This window comes from Pectinophora gossypiella, chromosome 4, assembly GCF_024362695.1.
Source record: "Pectinophora gossypiella chromosome 4, ilPecGoss1.1, whole genome shotgun sequence".
In the NCBI taxonomy this organism is placed as follows: Eukaryota; Metazoa; Arthropoda; class Insecta; order Lepidoptera; family Gelechiidae; genus Pectinophora; species Pectinophora gossypiella.
Genome location: NC_065407.1, coordinates 11269739 through 11292856, shown reverse-complemented (window position 1 = coordinate 11292856; position 23118 = coordinate 11269739). Strand labels below are relative to the sequence as shown.

At 37.5% G+C, this 23118-nt stretch overlaps 1 protein-coding gene and 1 long non-coding RNA gene across 2 annotated transcripts in view; one reads left to right on the top strand and one right to left on the bottom strand.

The window, feature by feature from the left end:
• LOC126366447 (eye-specific diacylglycerol kinase) overlaps positions 1 to 23118 on the top strand; it is a 120328-nt gene that overhangs the window by 61034 nt on the left and 36176 nt on the right. Inside the window, exon 5 of the mRNA XM_050009555.1 lies at positions 18823 to 18961. Coding sequence (XP_049865512.1) covers positions 18823 to 18961 — 139 coding nt within the window. The remainder of the gene's footprint in view (positions 1 to 18822; positions 18962 to 23118) is intronic.
• Positions 1758 to 3037, bottom strand: LOC126366108 (uncharacterized). Its single transcript, XR_007566310.1, has 2 exons — positions 2735 to 3037; positions 1758 to 2270 (listed from the first exon to the last, which is right to left on the bottom strand). It is a non-coding gene; the product is annotated as an uncharacterized LOC126366108 (long non-coding RNA).

The window sequence follows — 23118 nt, the reverse complement described above, 5'->3', positions numbered from 1 at the left end:
TGGCTTGAGTTAATTAGTAAATTATACATTCAGCGATATACATATAGCTGGGTAGAATAACCATACAGTATGTAACTATATGGGACAGACATATCTTACAATGTTACCATTGCCATTGGATTACCGACTTTAAAATGCAGATGTGAAATCACCTACCAGAAAAAAGTTGAATACAGTTTTGGGAGTTAATTTACAGTATAATTTCATAGGGGTTTCCATGCTTCCTATCTCACTAGGACACTATGATGGCGCAATCACAGTCGCGGCACCAACAAAATGTATGCAGTTTGTATAAACACTACCTCACCTCATAGTGTGTTAGTGGAGATATGGCTTAGAAAAAAATCTCAAGCATGCAGTGGCTGAATACTGTTTAATTAACGAAAACCCTTTTAGGTTGGACTTTACTCAATGGAAGTCGCTTCTGTAAAAAATCCAACCTGTTAAATCTTCTCGCGGAATAGACTAACAGGGTGCTTTTGGTATAAATTACAGTACTTTTCGGAGAAATGTCTGTTAAAAAAAACTGTAGGTATTTTTTTACAGTAATTCTTATATTTCAAATTATTAAGAAATCTTTCTTATAAAGATAAGTTTAAAGATTGAGCGACACAGCTATCGATTTATTTGACTGATGAAAGGAAGAAAGAAAGAATAGTAGCTTTTAGCCTGCAACTTTATCCGTGTGGATTTCAATTATAGGAATAATGTAGTCTTCTACTGGTGTAAGAATTTTTACAATCGATTCAATAGTTCCAGAGATTATTCACTACAGACCTACTTTACCACTTTATAAGTATAATATTGTATTAGTGTAGACTGTTAAATATTCAAAGTGAAGCCTGCATCATTATGCCTCAGCTGACTAGTCTTCTTCTTCTTCTATCGTGTGGTTTGTAAGGTGGATTATCAACCCTATCAACCCTGGTGTCAGGGCTGACTATTGAGCTGCCAAAGGCCGCTGACATGGCTCATGTAACAACTACTTACTTACATCAGTAAGTAGTAACCAGGACCAACAGCTTAACGTACCTTGCGAGGCACGGATTATCTTACTTTCGGACAATCAGGTGATCAGCCTATAATGTCCTAACCAAACTAGGGATCACAAAGTGATTTTTATGATATGTCCCCACCGGGATTTGAACCCGGGACCTCAGGATCGTGAGGCCAACGTTCAAACCTCATCCGCATCCAAATATCTCCTATTAGTAGGTCAGTTCTCTTGCACCTTTGATTGATAGAATCGGTCGACAAAGTTAAACAATGTTGGGTGATAGTAGCCCTAACATCTCCATCCGCCATACTCTCATGAAATGCAAATATTATGTGAGTGGGCATAAAAAGTGCCTGCGAGTGTCTTTTGGTTAATTGCGGTGCTGCTCACCCCATTTAGGGATCACGGGCGTACATTCCTGTATTGAGTAAAAACCGGAAAAAATAAAATCGTTATACAATTAAGTAAATAAAAGTGTTGTTTTGATTACAAAACGAATAAACGGAGCTGAGTGGTTCGACAAAAAAATGCCCGTTAAGTATTTAATTGCGTCATGAATTTAGTCGCGTGAATAAGTATGTTTAGGTACTTAGATTATATTGGGAACAACAATAACGTAGTTGTGTCTTGTCTGGTGACATGGTTGTATGCGCAGTGCCATCAAATCAACCCAGTATCGTTATACCAGCGACATAATTTGCGATAAAACTACGTAACTATGTCTCGATCATGAGGGTCCGTAAAAGTTACACCAACAAAATTAAACGACATACATGTATTAAGTATCAATATCAGTTAAAATTACAATGTCGTATTATCACAAGTAACATTAAACATTCATTCGCAAGATGACGGTAGCTTAAAAATTACGACATGTGATGATTTAAAATCAAGCCAGACGCCATTGTCAGTAACAAACAATAAAAATGTTCATTCATTGACATTTAAATCATTGCCCGTTGCTTTATTCAGTTGAGGTGCGTGGGCGCACGCTGAGCTCATGTGAGTTGCGAACGATCCGAGTAGTTAGTTATTCGGTATTGAGAGCGCGAGATCACTTCCTAGACGAGCTAAGAAGCAGTGCGGCACGTAATGAGATGTGTAGTAGCGCGCGCGGCACGTGCATTGGAGTGCATCGCGGTGCAGCCGGCGCGGCGTGCGGCATGCGGGCCACGGCGAGCGTGCAGCCGGCCGGGCAGCCCAGTGGCCAGCCCCAGCCGCTGCCTGCCGCACTAACCGCTTAGTCACGGCACGAACCGCCTCCGCCGCGCACCTGTCATCATAACCGAACTACAACTGTGATAAATCTGTGATATTCTCACCATGGGATTCCTTGACAATGTTACGTTCTCCATATTCAAAAAATGTCCAACGCTCAAACTCAAACGGAGGAAGAAAGTGCGTCTCAGGTAGTGTCAACTGTGTTATTTAAATCGTATAGTTGAGTGCACCATATGAAGATGTTATCTATGAGTAAGATCTCCGGCGAGGAGTTGTTATCACTGATAATATTATTATCAGCTGGAGAGTCAGGTTTGTTACTGATATACGGGAGAGCGATCTTATGCTGGGTTATGGTTGGTATATTAACTGTTTTGTTCGTTACAGTACTATATCGTCCGGTATTGATTTCATAGCGTAGACCATAGAACCTTGAACTTATAATAAAATCTAGTACAACATGAATAGAATTAAGTACTAATCTTTTAACAAAACTGACACAAATTAGGTACATACCTATCAAGTTAAACGCACATTTTGATTACTTTTTAATGACTTTGTAACGACACTGGCCGATAATGAATGTAAAACGTTCCGTTTTACTAAAAAACTCACTCAGCGTTTACTTGGTAAAAAACGTGTTTTATGAAACCCAGATATAGGTACCTACCAATACCCAATGTCGGAACGATTGTGTTTTCATTGATTGAGCATGACGACCTTGACAAAAAGTTAAGAAAACATCAGCACTATTAGCACAATTACCACTATTGAGATTTGATGGAAATCGATGTCTTGTTTACACTATATATACCAATAGCTGAGTGTATTAGTAGGTATTTATTTACTAAAGAACATGTAACACGAAGGGCAATTATATCTATGTTAATCTTCATTATCAGTAGTAGATCTTTGCTTAGAATAGATATAAGTACCTTCCTACTTATAGGTAGAACACTTTCTTAAAATATACATTTAAATTCAAAATATTAATAATGATGTCATTAGCAACTTGTTTACCAATAACGTCCAGTTTGGTTTTTGTAGATGGAAGGTCAGTCCTCGGCAGACCGGTTGCCATTATCAAATCAATTCCGATCGAGTCCGTGACATTGCTTGGCCGTGGTTTTGTTCCTACAATTCATTCAACCACGTCAACGGCCTCTTGGCCTTTATGTCTGCTTTTAATCCTATTTGCAAAACTTTTAAAACTATCAATTTTGTGAATTTATAACGATAATGCGACCGTAACATTGAAAATACAAATTTATAAGCACAGTTTCATGGTTGAAACTGCTTCGGGTGTTTGATAACAAAACCAAATACAAGATTTATCACATGTTTTTCAAACATGCATTTACATTTGATAAAGTTGATCAAGATATGTAGGTAGATATAGGTACAGGAAAAAGAAAATGTAGTACGAAAATAGGTTATTTTTTAAATTGAAACAACATTTTTATAGTGTTAAAGTAATATCTAGAAACTCTATATAAACTATATAATATCATCCTCTCTTTAATATCACAATATATAAAAAAATGAGAGTCTGGCTGACTGCCTCCAAAACAATAGTACACAAATACACAATGCAACCGTTAAATGCAACTCGGCGCAAGAGTTTGACTCACGCTATCGCCACCGACGCAATTCGCGCCACAGTCATTGCATAATTCGCGATTTTTGGTGTCGGTCTTAAGAAATGCATGGGATATTTATGCTTTAGTACAATAGACCTAATTAGCGACTAATTATCGAGCTGTATGCAAGAATAATTGGATTGTAGATCACTTGCGACAAGTTGCTGTTGCGACGCATTTTTATGAAGTTGGTAAAGAATTTATACATCCAAATAGGCATAACAAGAACACTGTTGACGGTATAGTACGTTATATGTAACTATAGTATATCTATAGTGTGGCATAAGCATAGTGAATACACGAAGCGTGACGATGTAACGGATCGGTGAATGTGTAACAAGAGCAATGTCACTTCTAGGACGTGTTGCGTAAGATTTACAATGCTTTGTCAAGGATAAAGAGCGTCATGCTTTGAAAAAAGTAACAGCCGTTATGGGGTTCGCTTGTGGAGATAAGGACCACGCCATTACCGGTTAAATTGCTATCGAGTAATGCAGCCCGCACATAAAATTAAAGTAAAACCCTGATTAGGTTTTTATTGCTTTAGACTTTAATGAGAGAGTGGGTTAAGTAAATATCCTATTCCTATTTAACAAATATTTTTTAAACACACCTAGGTACCTATGTTATATTTTGTGGAGCATTAAGTGGATCATATTCATTTTGACATACAAAACCCAAAAGTGACTGCTTTATTTATCTCATGACTGGCGGTTCAGCATTCTGTTCATCTCTGTAGGGATTATATGATGTCGGTTTCAAACAGCAGAATGAAAAATGAAAACCTTTTTTTAAACTTGCTCTGTGTTGTGCGTTGTGGTCGTAATTTTTAGGCTGAACTGAACATCTATCTGGACAGGTGAAAGGCTGTCACATCGTGACCCCACTTTATACGCAAAACGGACGGTTAGGGCTACGCATCAGCGACGGTTTAGTATCCACGTAACATATATATTTTTTGTTGTAACAATATTTTTTGTGTCCTTATCAAAAATAGTACACATTTACTTACTTATGAGGGTAAAAGTATTCATGTACGTACTTAAAATGATTCTTTGAAATAGACAAATAACTATTCTGTTGTGTTTGCACACATAAACGGTCTACAAATTAATATCCTACCACTAATTGACGGCCTCGTCTCATCAACCAGAAGGGGTGTAGGGAATGAATAATTAATAAACGATATGGTACTGCGGGTTGGTGCGGCGATACTGAGCAAGCAGCCAACCCGTTTCTCAGAAATCATAACGAAGGCCTTCGTTTTGTTTTAGACTATTGACATGTGCCAACATAGTCGGCAATAACAATTTTCCGAACAATCCTAAGTACCTAGAATAGAACCTAGACATTAAAGCTACTAAATGTAATACATAGACACAATTAGGTTTGTGGACGCCCTATAGTTAAAAAACCGGGATTTGTATGAAAACACGTTCCAGGAAGTTTTAAATAACGTCACGTTCCATTCCACCTTTTGTTACTTCATCATCCCTAACGGTAGGGTTAAGTGGTCATTTTTCCCTTTCCCGCACTAAACCTCTGCATGTGAAGACTTTCTAAATCTAACATGACCTGAATCCTAAAGCAGTTCTCAAGTTATAAACGTCTCGCCAGACATTTGCTATACATATCGACCGAGGAAAGTAAGGTCCTAAGGTTGTAAGTTCACAACTATGTCTGTGTATTACGTTTTTGAATTCTTTTTTGGGCTATACTAATTAGAAATAACATGACTACGGGTCTTTCGTGTTGGAACCTTGTAGTAGAGTGGCCCTAGGTAAATTGGACAAGATTCAATTCAAGTGTCTCAGGATCATCCTGGGCGCGATGAAATCGTCCCCTACTAATGCCCGTCAGGTCGAAGCTTTAGATCCCCCTCTTACTTTACGGCGAAAATACCTCTCAGACAGATATGTATTCAAACTAATTCAAAACAGTTCTCATCCTTTATTAGATAAATTAACTTCCTTAAATAACATCATCCCTGGCAATAAATATTGGTACCACAAAGAATTCCCTTGCTTGATAAAAAGTTTCCGCAAATTCTCTTCACTCCCCCACTCATGTTTTCAGAAGCGTATATCCCCAATTTTCTCAACTTCATTTCAGGCCCTCTTATTTGACCCCAATATAATTTTTAACCTTGGTATCCATAAGGACACCCCGGGAGCCAACGCCGTCTTCTTAAGTCTCGTAAATTCCCAATGGAGTGACTACCTTCTTCTCTTCACAGACGCCTCCAAGCTTACCACTGATGGGGAGGTCGGTGCTGCAGTGTGGCTTCCTAAGTTCCAAATTTTATTAAATTATAAACTTCCCTCCCACTCCTCAGTTTTTACTGGTGAGGCTGTTGCCATTTACGAGGCAGTAAAATACATTCTTTCTCACAAGATCTCCAGAGCCATAGTATTTTCCGACTCCCTCAGCTGCCTTCAAGCTATTAGCTCCAACCCCTTTTCCTCCCGCAACTTTCCCGTGATACTTAATATCAGGGAATTTCTCTACGAGTGTGACACGCAGGGTTTTAATGTAATTTTAGTCTGGATTCCGGGACATGCGGGTATACAAGGCAATGAATTGGCAGACACTATGGCCAAAGATGCGATTAGAATAGGCTGTCTTGACCACTTTATTATCTATTCGCATGATCTGTGCTCCTCGGCTGGTGTGGATCTTGGCAGAGATTGGTTGGCTCTTTGGTCTCGATCAAAGCAGCTTAAAGGGAAATATTACAGCGACATTCAGCCGGACATTCCCACGAGACCCTGGTTCTATCGATACCGACAAGGTGATAAACGGTCCACTTCGGTAATCTGCAGGCTCCGATTGGGTCACTCTTGTACCCCTGTTCACCTAAATAAACTCCGAATCCGGGACTCGTCTATTTGTGAATGCGGCATCGAAGACGGAACGACTGACCATGTTCTGTTCAACTGCTCTCTTAGACCAGTCTCTCTTTACGATATTCTCCCTCCTGAAATACCCAAACCTATAAATGTTAAATCCCTCCTCTTGTACACTAACTCCCCTCTAATTAGACTAATTTGTAAATATATATGTAAATACAATATTAAACTGTGATAAACGTTTTGTGACGTCCTGTTTTGTCTTGTTGCAGGTTAACTCGAGGTTTATCTTTCTACCTACAGTTTAAAATTATTCAACCTGTCAAATTTTTTCAGTTTGTTTTCTGATCACTTCGACACTGGCAGAATGGTCGTATTCCTTAGCGACCCATTGCCATAACAAAAAAAAAAAATAAAAAAAAATAACATGCAATACGAACGATTTGCAACATGTTCTGATATAATCCGAAAATGTATAAATAACAACGCCTTTCAAATCCTTAAACGAGACAGCAGATGTTGATGAGTCAGTGATTGAGGCGAGATGAGTAGTTAATTCACTTAATTGGACATGGCGACCTCGGCTAAAGTTTCCGATTGTAGTAGTTTAGTGGAAACAGTGGCTGTTGTTTCCGTATCTTGTCACATTTTTATCAACCTTGAGTTTACACAAAAGTAACTAACAGGCCACGTCATTTGGTCCAAGCCATAATCAGTGTGGGACTGAAGTTAAATCATTGACCAGAATGTACCAACTTATCTTTTTGGACATGTCGCTGAAAAAGGGTTAACCTACGTCAAGTCCAACGTGACCGACGTAGGTGATTTGACCCATTAGGAAAATGACACCATATCGTATGACAACAATTTTAGACTACTAACGATTTTTAGATCTCTTCACCCGAATTCGGGCAAAGCTCCAATAAATATTTATTATAGACGCTTAATATAGAGGTATATAATTATGTCTCTTTTGTAACTATTTACTTTTACACATACATACATAAACTGACGCGCCTATTTCCCACCGGGGTAAGCAAAAATCCATTTACTTCCATCCTAACATGTATACTTCTATTATTATTTTACTTCAATAAAGTATATTTGAATTTAATGGAATATATCCATATAATCAATTATCCTTTTCTTTTGTCTTGTTTTTCTACCACATAAGAAACTGTCAAGTAGTGATCTAACTCTTTCTGGCAAATAAATTATTATGAATAAGGATTTTGATAACAGTTACGGCTACAAGTTGTCTAGTGATTCTGCCCTCGGTATATTTATCCAGTATAGTAAAATATGTTTTACTGTATTTATTTATAAATAACTTTGCAAAATGGTGTTACTTTACGAATATTTGTTTGGCTAGTTAGCACCTGTTAAATTATCATGGACTACGTGTTTATATTTTTTATAATAAGCCGAATGCTAATAACATCCTAACCTGTGACGCTTAGACTTTGATTTGGGTTCTACTCACGTTAGTATGAGGCACTAACTACGCAATTCATGAGGAAGTGTTGTATGATATAAAATAACGCGTACAGCATAAACGTGAGCATATATTAAACAGATTATTTAAATAAGTACATCCTTTTTTTTAATGTTAACTTGCGTAGTATTCGGAATTAATAAATTAAATTAAATACACTTTCACACTTTATTCCATTCTTCTCTCGTTTGTATCGACTCTGTTTTGTCATCTAGCAAGACATCATGTCTCTAGGTATATCTTATATGTACATAATTATTACCTATATTAAGTCTTATCACTGCACTGTCAATATGACGCCTTATTTGTGGGCAAAAAGGTCTACTTGATATTATAAATGCAGATTTAATGTAAAAAAAAATAATTTTTTAAGTCGTATTGAGGGACAGAGACCCTGTTACATTCCGTGTCAGAATTAATAGTAATAATAATAAATATCTATTCTTTATTGCACACAACGGACAAAACAATTAATAATAAGCACTATTATTTAATAAAATAAAACATGTCATTGCGTTTCGAATCGAAGTCTATTACGTAAAATAGCATTGTATGTAAATGTTAACAAGCTTGCTGTATTGACAAATTCATAACATAACATTGACTTTGACTATTTAGTAACAAATAACATAACATACTAACATGCTCCCAATAGGCTAGTTTCCAACTAGTCAAATCAGTTACTTTTTACTAAACGTCAAAACACGAAATTACTATGGAATTTGTATGAAAACGCACACTGTGACGTCATAGAAAATCGTGATAAAATGTCGGACTTATTATTACATTTTTCTTGATTAAAATTCATAAATAAATTAAATAGGAAAAAGAAAATATTTTTCGTTAAGTTTCAGATCTGTCTTTATTTAGTAATCAGTATTTCATATTTTTTCTTGATCCTAGTATACGACCCAATTGTCGCGTTTCAAAGTAACATATTGTCGCTGACCATAGGGAATGCCCGTGCTCCAGCAGTGGGGACGTTAATGGGCTGGTGATGGTGATTGTCGCTGACATCCCTAACTGACGTACTTATCTGAAATTTTTGGCGAATCTGATTTGCACCTTTTGCTATTGTCTATAAGACACAAATTATTTTAGCAGAAAATTACAGATACCTCAGTTTGTAAAGCAACATAAGCTTCCAACTATATTCCCAATTGACAACATTTTATTTTTACTAAGGTGCCTTAAATCGAAAACCATTTCGAGATATTTCTATGATTTACACAAAACATATTTTTTCAGATTTTTTAATTCAGTAATAATAGAAATATATTAAAAAATCCACGAGGTCAGAAGAGGAAGGCATAATAAGTTCAGATCTACATAAAAATTATAAAAAAAGTAAATGTCATACATAACATGACACTTTGTTTATGCGACTTGTTTTAAATACGCATGCAAAGGTACATTACATTATACTGCCTTCATTCTATCAATGGCAGAATCCAATTTTCAAAAAATATTTTTTGTAACTTCTAGTGGAAAAATCTTGAAAAGAAAAAATACGTGTCTTCTATTTAAACAAGTACTTTCGAAATAGCACAAAAAAAACCACGGCTTAAAAATTTGAAATGTTGTCAATTGGGGTAGTCAGAGGTACATCCATCGCAAGATGAACTAAGTACCCACACCTCACCGAGTGTTCTGTTAGACAAACGTGATAGGTGGTGAGCCGTGCGCCGTATCGCCATCTATAACGGTCGAGCCAACTGTGACCAACTAATCAGTAAATTACTTAAAAATAATGAAACTTTATCAACCTTGTCTACTTATTGCAGAATGGCAAGTTATACTCGTATAAGGTCTTAAACCTTGACGTTGATCTCATTTTCTTAATCACCGTTTAAAAGTTTTACTTCCTTCCATTTTATAAAGTAAAATGTCTGTTGGTAATCCAAGCTTGTCTGTAAATCCCCTCGGTTGATACAAAAACTTTTGCATTGTGACTCTTGCCATTTTAGGAGATTTCCAAGGTTTTCAAATGCCACATTTGCATCGGGCCAATTTTGGCTCCGTTCGCCACTGGCCGGCAGCAAAGTTCTCACTTTATTTCGGGAATTCATATTTATGCCATTTGTTCTCTCATGTTTGTTTTAGACTTGCAAATTAAGCTGCATATTTGTCACAGCTTTATCAACTTAGCCATTACATTCTATTCGAAATACAGTTCATTTTAAATAAGGTCACCTAAATTACAACAGGTCCTTTTATTTCACTGCAGACCTCGTTAGCCTTGACAGACAAAAGACAGACAAGACTGCACTTTTGCACTTTTATATGGCTTTCGTAATTAAAAAGAAATATACTGGTGAGCTGGTGAGTTGTAGAAAGTTCACAAATTAAGTCTCTTTTATGTAAATTAATTTCTCTAGGAGTCAGTACACTTTGTTGCTGCGAGATTTACCGTCTAATTTGTGCCAGTCTCCCGAGGATTATGCCACATTCTTACTTGATGCAGCACTTTTCGTCATCTATTATACTTCTCGTCTTTTGCTGACACCTCATCTTTCACGCTATATGATTGATCGTTGTATGCACTATACCTATTGCATTATTGCGCTCACACATGTTGGAAAGCACACAGATGATATTTTTTGTGTTGTAATCAGTACTTACAGGTTTTATTATAATTGCAATATTTGCAATCTAACAGGATTTGATAAAATGTGTTGTATGTTAACAACCATAGGTTTATATTGCAAGAGCCACGTGCCCTACGCTTGGGATTGACCGTAGCCTTGCAGAAGTCGCCCCGCGTCACTCGTTTGACTTGTTCACGATGTTAACAAGCAGTGACGTAGCTTTAGTACTATAAACGACCATATACACACAAATGCGCGCAATTTAATGAATACTTTTATTCGTAGTCTGTGCCTATAAAGGTACCAACATCGATATTTTACTAATTCAGCTTCGTAAATTCATAAAAGTCGAAATTGTACTTTATGCCACTACACACTGGGAGGAGACACACGCGTTGTGTATATTTAGACTTCAGACAAAAAAAAATACACTATTTACTTTGCCACCATACGACGGACTTACTTAAATTACAGTGATGTAACGGCAACGCCCCAGTGTTTTTTTCCACCTCTTGTTTGTGTGTGTTTGTTAAATAAGACACATAGAAGGGACCTAAAGTACTGCATCTTGCATTTATCAGTAACCTGTTCGACGGGTTCCGACCACGTCTGCGCACGTTATTAGGTATACATACTTGGTTTTTGCAATGACACAAAACTACCGCTAATTATATCATAACCACTTAACGCATTCGATTTCCCATCGGGTGCTAATTAACTAAATGGAGATATCGGACGCATTTCAAATTAAAGCTATTTAATTTGAAATAATACTACTTTTAAAACGGCAACTCTCCGCTCCCCTCCAGCGTCTTAGCTAAGTTTACCTCACCCCCCTTCGAACATAGTTTAGACTTGAATCGTATGGTGTCAGACGTCACACACCAGATGCGCGTGAACGGTAATATTAATGTGTAGTGTCTGTGTGAAACGCGGTTCTTTGTATGAAGTATCCGGAGTGTGGTAACGCATAGCTCACGACTATATTCTCAATTGGAGTAGTCAGAGATACGTTCAAAGTAAAACGTGGTCTCTGCCTACCTAACGAGAAATACGCGTGATTTATATTTTGCATTTCTCGATAAAACGTTAATATTGAATCAATAGTGAATACTCAATACTTTATTGCATTTCCACGTAGACAAATACATCCATGTAATACAGCGATATTTGAGTTTCAACGGGAAAAATAAATCTTTTATTTGCTTATTTGAAGTGACCAATAAATATTGACACTGTACTATACATAACTTTGTTTATTTTAAGGAAAAAATATCAAATCCAGTCTTCAAAACTCCAAAATTATAAAGTTTTAGAAACATAGTCTGCTTCCAGCTGTCCCAGTGCAAATTATAGTTCTCTAAATACTTGTTAAGTACTTACTTAACTTTTCCCACCGTGTGTTGTCTCCGAGTTTCGATCCAAGAGTTAATAAATGTAGGGTACTTCCCGAAGAAACTATAAAGTTTACGGCTAAACTAAACACTTTTAAGGTTTATTACCTGTCACGGGAATTTTACGTGTGCCATTAACATTCAACGTCTAACCCACACTATTCGATACTGCCGTACAAATTTAGTACCTATGAAGAAAGAAAACTAGACAAAATAACTCCTTAAAAACATCGATGTCTCAAAATGCGACATAAAACTGTCTCAAGTGAGTTACGGATTCTTTTTATCCCAAAAAATATTGTGTCACAATATTCTGTAACAAAATCCGGCACTCTGTTCACCAGCACTTGCCACTTGACAAAAATGAAGTGAGCAAAGTATTCGAGTCCAGATTTTACAGAAATACACACGACGGTTGAAATTTTATATTCCACCTATTTGGTCCAGAGCTATCAGACCTTGTTGTGCTTCACAGTTTCGAGTAAGTTTGTTTTCATGTAAATATAAAAGATGTTTTCTCAAAACTTGAACACCTTCTTAAGTACTTAAATTCCAAAAAGTTCATTGCTATGAGAGGCAACCCCAACTTTTTACCGAATGAGAGCTTTCGAGCTCCACTTTATCCGGGCGATATACATGGGCTATCGTATGCAAAAGCAAAAACTCTTTTTACGGACATATTTCCGACGAAGCAACAAGTTCTTTATATTTACAGGAATTTCTGAAAATCGTCACAAATCGCCTGTGGACGTTAAGTATACAAGAACCCTTATCATTAATGCGCGAGGACAGCCACCGACCGCATAGCGAACGTGGCAAGCACATAATGTTTTTATTCTTAATCTTCTGTGATCTCGTTGACCTTGCCCTCCTTTTGGAAGAGCTAAGCCTGAATAATGATTGCCTTATTAAAATACACATCAAAAGATAATAACAACAAGGAAATAATGCAAACTACGTCATTTATGCGGAAACTGGGAGAGAGCGCAACAGGTCCCAAACATAATTTATGTTTTTCGCTTGATTTACGTTTTATTATTTTTGGAAAATTCGAGAGACGGAATGCACGCATTACTGGAGCGCTCTAATTATTTATTAATCGTGTATCATTTGTATGAAGTACGTTAAAAGTACGTTAGGGTAATTTATTTAAATTGAAATGTTGAATCGTCATCATCCGACTACGGCGAATCTGAGGGGGGCGTTATGAATTTAGCACACTGTATGAAGTTACGCATGTTTTCAGGTTTTATTACATTCATAATAATATAAATATACATATGTGTGTGTATTCAATATTATCACAGTATTATATTTTGTCTTAAATAATTGGGTACTTGGGTGATGATAGCTGAAGACAATAGTAATACAATAATGAGCATGAAAGGAAGCAACTGGCGTGTCGTAGTTACATCACCTAACCGCATCCTGTGCAACATAACATACGATACGGCTTACGGCTTTGGGGTAGTCTACATCCACCGTCAGATGAACTGAGTACCCACGCCTCACCGAGCTTTCTGTTAGAACTATAAGGTGATCCGTATATCCGTCTATAATAGTCGGGCGAACTGTTTTAGTGAAACATTGATGCAAGTCCGGTACCGAAGATCGAACCGGCGCACCCCATTTGAGAAGCCAGCCAGTGACTTATAAAATACAGACGACGCAATATAGACGATGATATTTTAGGGGTTCATAATTATGTACCTATCACAGGACAATAACATTTAACCCTACTTGACTTGTAACTACGGCTAAGCCAAAGGAACTACGAACGCACGTACCTAAGTTAATGTTGGTTTGTTTGAAGTAAAAGCAGGTAGTTCTAGTCGAATTTAGTAAAAAAGTACCTAAACGAAATTTCTCCATCGCGGTTTTTAAATTAAAACGTCAAAAATATTCGTGAAAAAGTTTTGGAAGAGGGGTGAGCTTCGTTATAGCTTCTCCCCAGTTGCTCGTTTTTTTTGTAAAGAACCCGGAACAAAGAAAACGAACGAACCCTTAACCTATTTACCTTTGCTTTGAGCGTTGCTTACCCGCAGTTGCTGACAAATGAGGGGATAATCTTAGAATTAGTATGGGGTTGGTAGACCCCCGGGGTGAGTGGGAGGTACGCACTGCCACGGACCCTGTTAGTTCAACATTCTCTAAGATTCTCTAGAGCCTCTTTGTAAATGCAACGTCAAGATGTTTAAACACCGCCGCTTCAGCTTTAACCCACGTTATTAAAATAAAGGACAGAGGTTACGCCACTATAAATCAGCCTTACAGCGATAATTTTAGCAGTAAATTTTATATAAGTCTAAAATATTGTCTTTTTTCTGTCTTCAACCCTTTGGAGGTGGATAGATAACAGATAGGCTATAAAGAAAAAAATAAGCATTACTTTTCACATTATTTATTCCCTTTGTATTAGTTTCGACGGGGAGTAGTTACCGAGGTACTGTAATATTACTTATTTACTTAATTTGAAGATATACAAATCCAGATAATATATTTTTTGTATTTTTATTGTGGTAGCGAAACTAACAATCGTACCTACAGATGTTGTATGGATAAATATAAATGATTGCCGTATAATGTCATGTCATGAATAATAATACCAGGCAGTTTAAAAGTCACCTGTTGCGTAAAGTAAAACTGTCATTATTTCCTGTTTACCGACACTCGCCCCGGAGATAATGGAATAGAGCGGTGCGCGGTCACCGAGATAATTGAAATAATAGCTACCGACGCAGATTTAAATGAAGCTATGTAAAACAACAACTACTTACTCTGCACCATACCTACTCTATTATAAACCAAGTTTTAAAAGACGCTAAACAACAACCTGCAATATAATTCCCCGTCTCCTCTTTACTTTAGAAATTTCCACAACGCGGTTAAAATTAAATTTTATTCAAAAGAAGAGCGTTATTTTTTTGCATTTTTCACGTAAATACACGTCGCTGCAAACAATGGATAATCCTATTTTATGGCTCCACGGATAATACAATACGGTCACGGAACAGTGAAACATTAAACACCTAGGACAAATGCTTTATAAAAAAAAACCGTCGATTACAAATCTTGGACGCGTGCGCCGAAACGCTATAATACAGCTATGTATGTATAAAGAATTGTTAGAATCTTACAAATGATGTTTTGTAACCTTGAGTTTTTTTAGATCAAGTAAGTTGTGTAGTGATATTACATTTCTAGAAGTAGTCAGTTCACGGGTAAATAATATGTATGAGTGTAATTTGCCCAACGAGAATAGTAGTGTCACGGGAAAGGAAAAATCTCGTATGACTGGTAGGGCCAAGCAGTAGTGCTTAGAGAAACAAAGGTTTAAAAGTGTATATTCCAAGAGTGGTCATTTCTAGAAGTGGGTATTCCAAGACGTGATCATTAAACGCCAAAAGGGGTATTAACATCTACTTGTTGATAATTGGTTGATAAAGGGCGAACGACGCTGAATTAACTGCGCGGCCTTTGTTGTTGTACGGTGAATACAGGATTACCCGTAATTGCTCTCCGGCTGGACACATAAAATACCCGGATGCTGTATCGTACCTCGTAACCACTCGGCTATTCTCTATCTGACCTGTTAAATCATACAGGTGCCTGACGAGGGGTTAATGCAAAATGGCTACGTAAGCGTGTCAGACTCATTTTTCTCTTGAAGTAATTTCCAATCGGAAGTATTTTTTACATGCGATTTAAAAGTATGTTCCGGGATTAAGATTCAGCAAGTTTTACGTAAATATGAACTTGATAAAGACCCATTGTAATCAACTTATGAAGTACGGTCCATGTCTATGTATTATTATGGGGACAGGTGTTAAACTATGTACGACAGCAGTGAAACCCTAAGCACAGTCTTAAAATACGCAATAGCTATGGCGGCAAGCCAAATAAAGGCTCTTCATATTTTGGGTGCTCCACAAAAAAGAAAACATTCTATTTATCTATTTAATTAGAAATAATGAGTCGTGGCCGAAGAATCACAATCAATTTGGCTTACAAACTTTACAATGGAACACTTGACATGAGAATGATTGTTATGCACGGACACTTTGTACGACGGGTGAAGACAGGATACTTCTGGCCTGCTCACACTTGCAGCAGCGCCAGTTGTTGCTCACAAGCTGCTTGCTGTTCACGCACTCCAGGTGGTACTGCGATGAACACATGCTGCACTTTATTGAAGCGCACCCCTCCATAGAACGCTTGCACGACGCGCAATCCATACTTGACAAACTGTAATGAAACAGATTCAATTAACAACGCTAGACGATCAATTAACCTACGCTCTTCACTGCACTGCAATTTTGGTAGAAATACTAAAAAATAGCCTTTAGTTTTGGTTTCGTTAGTGTGATGGTGACAGTTTGGATAGGGATCCAGGCCTACGGGGTATAACGGGGTGGACCCTTGCCCAGAGATACCGGTAAGACCTCAACGGTTGCAAAGGCGAAGATGGGTGCTATCGGTACGACAATGAAGAACGGAAGGGGCAAGTCACAGGGACTGTAACCTGGCACCTGACAGAGGGCAGCAGTAATTGTTAGTACTATTCAGAGGCGGAGCCCAGGAGTCCTAGTACAGCTTTGAAATAGACTACTCTGGGCGTCATCCCACTCACGTCATACAGAATACTGCGCGGCGGAAGGCAAGAGGGGAAACCACTGCTCTATTTTCCCTAGAAAATTCTAGAGAATGCTACACCGAAATTAGTGATGACTAAAAAAACTAGAAAAACAAAAGATCAAATAAACCCCGCTACAGTCTCATTCTGTCATCCATAATCCATCTAATTTCTCAAACGACTCTTTTGGACAATACAACAGTATATAACAAAATACTATAGAGAGAAAAAGAATAAACACTCACATTTTGCTTCCTGAAAAATAGAGAGAGTAAGCTGGATGGTTTGTTTGTAGAGATAGTTTCTGTAAATTTTTATCCTATTTTTGGCGTGACAGGTGGAATGAAATTGGAGTTGGAGTTATTTGTATTCGCTTGATATTGTTTTGTTATTTTCTTTTCAAATTTCAAAAGTGTGTTTTCGGCTAGATGCTTCTATTTTAGAAAATAATTTACATGAAAAAGTTTGTTTATGTTTCACGACAGAGTAATTATAGAAAAGTCAGAAGTGTCAACAATGTCGACCATTTGTCAACATCACTAACCATCACTTGACATCAGTAAAACGAGAATCACAAATCTTGCGAAATCTTGTGAAATATCTAAATGAAATGATTCGGTTAAAATCGCCGCCGTCGCACTTGAAAAATGAACATTATTACTTGGCTAAATGATATATGACATGATAAATGAAATAAGCTCTGCTTTGTATACAGTCGGGTATGTGGTGAACTTAATTTAAGTGAAATGTGCTTTTTACTTTACCTTTAATCATATAATACCTACTATTCGAAAGAAAACATTGTTTTTTAGTAAGTACTATTGTAACAGCCTCCGTGGTCTAGTGGTTAGAGCGTTGGGCTCGCGATCTGGAGGTCAGGGTTCGATTCCCGATGGGGACATTGTCGAAATCACTTTGTGAGTTATCCTTTGTTTGGTAAGCACTTTCCAGGCTTGAATCACCTGATTGTCTGAAAAAGTAAGATGATTCCGTGCTTCGGAGGAGTTCGGAGGGCACGTTAAGCCGTTGGTTCCGTCTATTAGCTGTAAGTTTTTACAGCTCCACCTCCACCAACCGCAGTGGAGCAGCGTGGTGGAGTATGCTCCATACCCCCGCCGGTTGATTGAGGGGAGGCCTGTGTCGGAATATTAGGCTGTTTATGATGATGATGATGAGGTATTATTATAACTGCAAACATTTTGCAGTTTATACAATTGAATTACATATTTCTCTGTATGCAGAATTTGTACCTACAAATATTTATTTTATGATTTCTGGTGCTATGAAATATTTTGAATAAAAAGTTGGAGATAAATAAGAAAAGCACGATGGATGTCCCACATTGTCTTTTGATTTGTATGTGAGTTTATTAATAAATTTCCTTTTATTAATAAAGGAATATTAATGAAAGATCAAAGTGGCGTCGATGTTCAAAACGTTATGTTTATATCAATTAATTTGAAGTCGTTTCTGTCAAAGCCAGACCTGTCAATTCTTCAGGTTAGGTAAGTTGATTCCGTGGAAAACGGGATAACGCTAAATAATGATGATGACTTAAAAGTATTATTTATTTAGCTCTACAGTAAACATTTTACACGATAAGTTTATCAATAACTTCCAGATTATTTTAATAGTAGCTTCGTGGAAATAAAGATCCGGTAAAATCAAAGTAACATTTATACTACTTTGACCTTTTTTACCTATTTATTGGTTAGCGTGTGATCACAATCTCAACTGATAGTAATTGATGATGTCGCCTAAGGTCTAAAATGCTAGTTGATGCCTCTTCAATCTAGCTTTGAAGATTCTTAAATTTTAATGAAGGGGACATAATACTACGGCAGGCTATTTTGGTCCTTTGCCGTTGCAAATGCTTTTACGAAAGTATTTCGGCTAAGTCCTTTGAATGATTATTTTATTATTCTATGCCTCTAATATGAAAGCGGTAAGTCAGATATACGTTATATAAATATGTAATGTTGAATTTATTGTGTGTGTTGCGCAGACGCAGCGGCGACGGCGGCGGCGCACGAGTGCTGCGCTCGACGCCCGACTGGAGCGACGCGGCCATCAGCGGCGAGCACCTATGGTCGCCCACCTCCGTCTCCGGCGATTGCTGCTACGTCGGTGACGCGGAATGTCAGGTGACTATGCATACTTGTTTGTTGAGCGACGCGAGCACCGCGGTGGTGTCCACCTCCTTCTCAAGCATACACACATACATACACGGCCTGTATATAATTATTATATGTCCCATTACTGGGCACAGGCCAACCAACCGGCGGGGTTACTCGTATGGAGCGTCGCACCTTGTTATTCTCCACAATTTCAAGCCGCTCGGAGGTTAACTTAGCTTAACGGTTGGTAACATTATAACATGACTGTGTCAAAACTAGTTACGTGCCCTCTCCTAAAGCACACCCCGGACACTTCATACAAAACACTTCGTTTACACAGATACTACATATTGACGTGGTCTTACACGTGCATCAGTGTGTGTGATGCCTAACGCCCAAACGATTGAAGACTAAAGTAAGACCGAGGGTGGGTGAGGTAAACCTGACTTAGCCGCTGGTGGGGAACAGAGAGTTGCCGTTCTGAACGTGGTATTATTCTTTATTCTATGACTGAAGCACTATATAACCGTAGTAAGATATGTCAACATGCGTTTATCTATCGCTAATACAGAGTGGCATTATAACTACGCGTTATTATGAACCAGGCAACGGGCAGGAAATATATGTGCTATGGTTTGTTTCACTGCTATTCTGTAAAATGTTTTAGTCTACTAGACTAGACAGATATATGAGCTAAGTAAAGGCGCGAGATAAATGGTCATGAGTACCACCTGTTTCCGTACACTCTAGCTAAAGAATTTTATTTCGCGAGGCAACAGACCACCATGCAATTTACATGTGAACATATTTCCCAAGTTACACATTCAGGTCATGGAAACAACAGCAAATGTAACTAACACTAAATGACCCACGAAAGAGATCAGTGATGAAGGGTTTCATGGTATATGTTATAATACTCCATCCCTCCTGTCTTTCCTTGGCATTTATTATTGCCATATGATGGTGGTAATGTCATGAAGGGATTAATACGGTCCAGAGAAGTTAAGTTTGATAGATACATACATAAATTTTCGCCTATAATCTCGGGTCGTCGGGATCGTATATTCCGTCCTTCGGGCAACTGAACGTGTTCTATGTGGTTCTATGGTATTTAAACGCTCTTAATAAGCCAGCGTAGAAGCGTTTAGTTGCAGTAGCCGTTCGGTTAGAAACCAGTTAATTGTGAACTTTTTCCATCAGTCTTATTCGCCGTTCTGCATAGTGTACTCGTAAAATAGGGTAGTTTCCAACTAGTCAAATCAGTTACTAGGTACAGTAATTTCGTGTTTTGACGTTTAGTAATGTAAACGTGTAACGTGTTTGGAATTTGTATGAAAAAGCAACCTGTGACGTCACACAAAAACGTGACAAAATGGCGCACTTATTACATTTATGTTTAGTAAAATTCATGAGTTAAATGGAAAAAAGAAAACTTTTTTTTGTCACCTTTAGATCTGTCTGATTTAGTAATCAGAATTTCATAATTTATCTTTGACCTAGGAATCTATCCAATTGTTGTTAGTTTCCAAAAATAAAAAATAAAATAAAAAGAACTAATATAAATAATATTAGGGATATACATAATAATAGGTACCTACGTAGCAAAATAAATTAACATTTGACATAATCGTAATAATAATATTATCATTTTAATAAAAAAATATATCGTAGCTAATTCAATTAATTATTCAAATAGATTTACCTGTAGGTACTATTGTAATTGGTACCTGTAGTTCATTATTTCGTTTTAATAATGATTATTGGCGTATCTAGTGAAAAATATAGGTCATGAATCATTGAGTTATTTTTATTATACTTACTATATAAGTCCTTCTATGATGTTCTTTATAATAAATCGTGTCGTATCAGGTGGCCAGTCATATCAATAATAAATAATAATAATATATTATATTGAAGGAAAGAGAAGAACGGGTAGACCTAGGAGAACATTTATAAAACAAAAGAGAAGGTGCAGGTCGTGTCGTATCAGGAGGTGAAGGATTTGGCGGACAGAAGAGAGGAATGGCGATTACTCCACCGAAAAGAGCGCAGCTCTTAAATAATGAGAGAGAGACTATGTAACTATTGTGTGTAAGTTAAGGTAGAAATCGATATAAGAGCTAAGTGCTTATGCAATCACGCTTAATAAATTATTAGGGGTGCTAGGCCTGGATAGTACTATAACAGGGTGTTACGTTGTGGGGACTTACAGGAAACACTGGTATGTTAGAGATTATATTTTATTTTCTGAAGTTTTCAGTTCAAAAGATCAAATTATGATCGAGGGCTTGAGGAGCATCCGAAGGAATGCGATATGTGTTGATCGCGAGTAAAAGGGCAAAATCTGCCCGAAGGCAGTAGACGTCTTCCAGATAAAACTAAGACCTAGTAAAAACTTACTAAAAACGCAAGTAAAAGCATTTTATTCAATTTACCAAAATCCGGTATCACAGTACGAAGTATAGTAAATAGTGACTCTAGATGCACACAAGACATAATAGCCAGAATTGCAATAGCCAAATAAGCATTTAACAGGAAAAAATACATTTTGAAAACCAAAAACATATCATTAAAAATAAGGAAATGGTTTATTAAATCATATATTTGGAGCATTGCACTCTATGGAAGTGAAACGTGGACTATGACACAGAGACAGAGAGAGGTTGGAAGCATTTGAGATGTGGTGTTGGCGAAGGATGGAGGGTATAAGCTGGACTGAAATGGTGTCAAATGAAAAAGTGCTGGAAAGAGTTGAAGAAAAGAGAACCATATTGAAGACTATAGAGAACCGGAGAGGAAATATGATTGGCCACCTGATACGACACGATTCATTTATAACAAACATTATAGAAGGAAAAATTTAATGGAAGAGAGGAAGGGGTAGACCTAGGATAACATTTATGAAAACAAATAAAAGAGAAGGTGCAGGTCGTGTCGTATCGGGAGGTGAAGGTTTTGGCGGGAAGAAGAGAGGAATGGCGGTTACTCCACCGACAAGAGCGCAGCTCTTTAGAGAGAGAGTACGAAGTATGAGCAACAATACAATTCAATAAAAATACACTTTATTGCACCAAAATAAAAAAGAAATAATTAAAAAAAGACTCTTAACTGAGTATATGGCAAATGGCGGCCTTATCGCTTAAAGCGATTTCTTCCAGACAATTATAAGGTGAGGAAAAATTTAAAAATTGAAAGACAACTTAATTGCTAGGGGAATAGCGTAGCCTTCTTTTAAGGCAAGAGACTACGGAATAGCGTAAATAGTAAGAGAGGGCTTGCATTGTATTGTACACATAAACTCGCGCCCGTCATACCTAATGGGGTGGGTACGCAAGTAATCAAAAGACAATACAATGCAATCTCATACGAAGTCAGGCGAAGATAAATATCCCCATAATATTAGTCATCATGGTTACAAAGGACTGATTTCCAGATAGTTTTTACGACATATCCAGGAAGATAAACATGGAGATACGAATATCATTTTTATTCGCTCCCAATTCGGCATAGAAGCAATTTCATATTTTGAGAAGTAGATACCTAATGGTGGATATAGGTAATATAACAGCAACATAACTAAACTATATACAGTCATCACATTCCTAAACAATGCTGATAAATGTTATTCCTTGATGTGGTATATTAATAAATAGTTGCTCTCTTTGTTTGGCCATTATCGAGTGAATGTTGGATGTGGCAAGATATGCGGTGGGAAGTTTAGCGGTTTGCCACGGCGATGCGGGACACTGACGGCAAGCCTTCATTAAGGTGGGTTTCCACTTAAGCGGAATGTAGCGGACACGAACGAAGATGTGCAGAAACCAAGTAATCATACAATGCGAGAGGACGAGTGAGAAGATGCTTTGTCACTGTCTGCCTCGCGGTGATTGGTCGATTTGCGCACTGCTTTGCTTCAGTGAAAGCGTACCCTTGTACAGCTGTTGGACTGCCAGAGAGAAGCGAGTTGGCTAGGATTGACTCGAGCGTGTCTAACAGCCTAAAAGCCTACGGTGGCAATCTCAAGCGCTAGAATCTGGCTGTTATACATAATGATTTAGGGCTACCCTGATATTGTTCTAGGAAATGCGATTAGTTAGTAATTTATCGATAAATTATCTAGGAATTAAGTACATTTATGTTACCACTAAAGATTCTTGCTTTGGTAAAGAAAACATACTTACGTA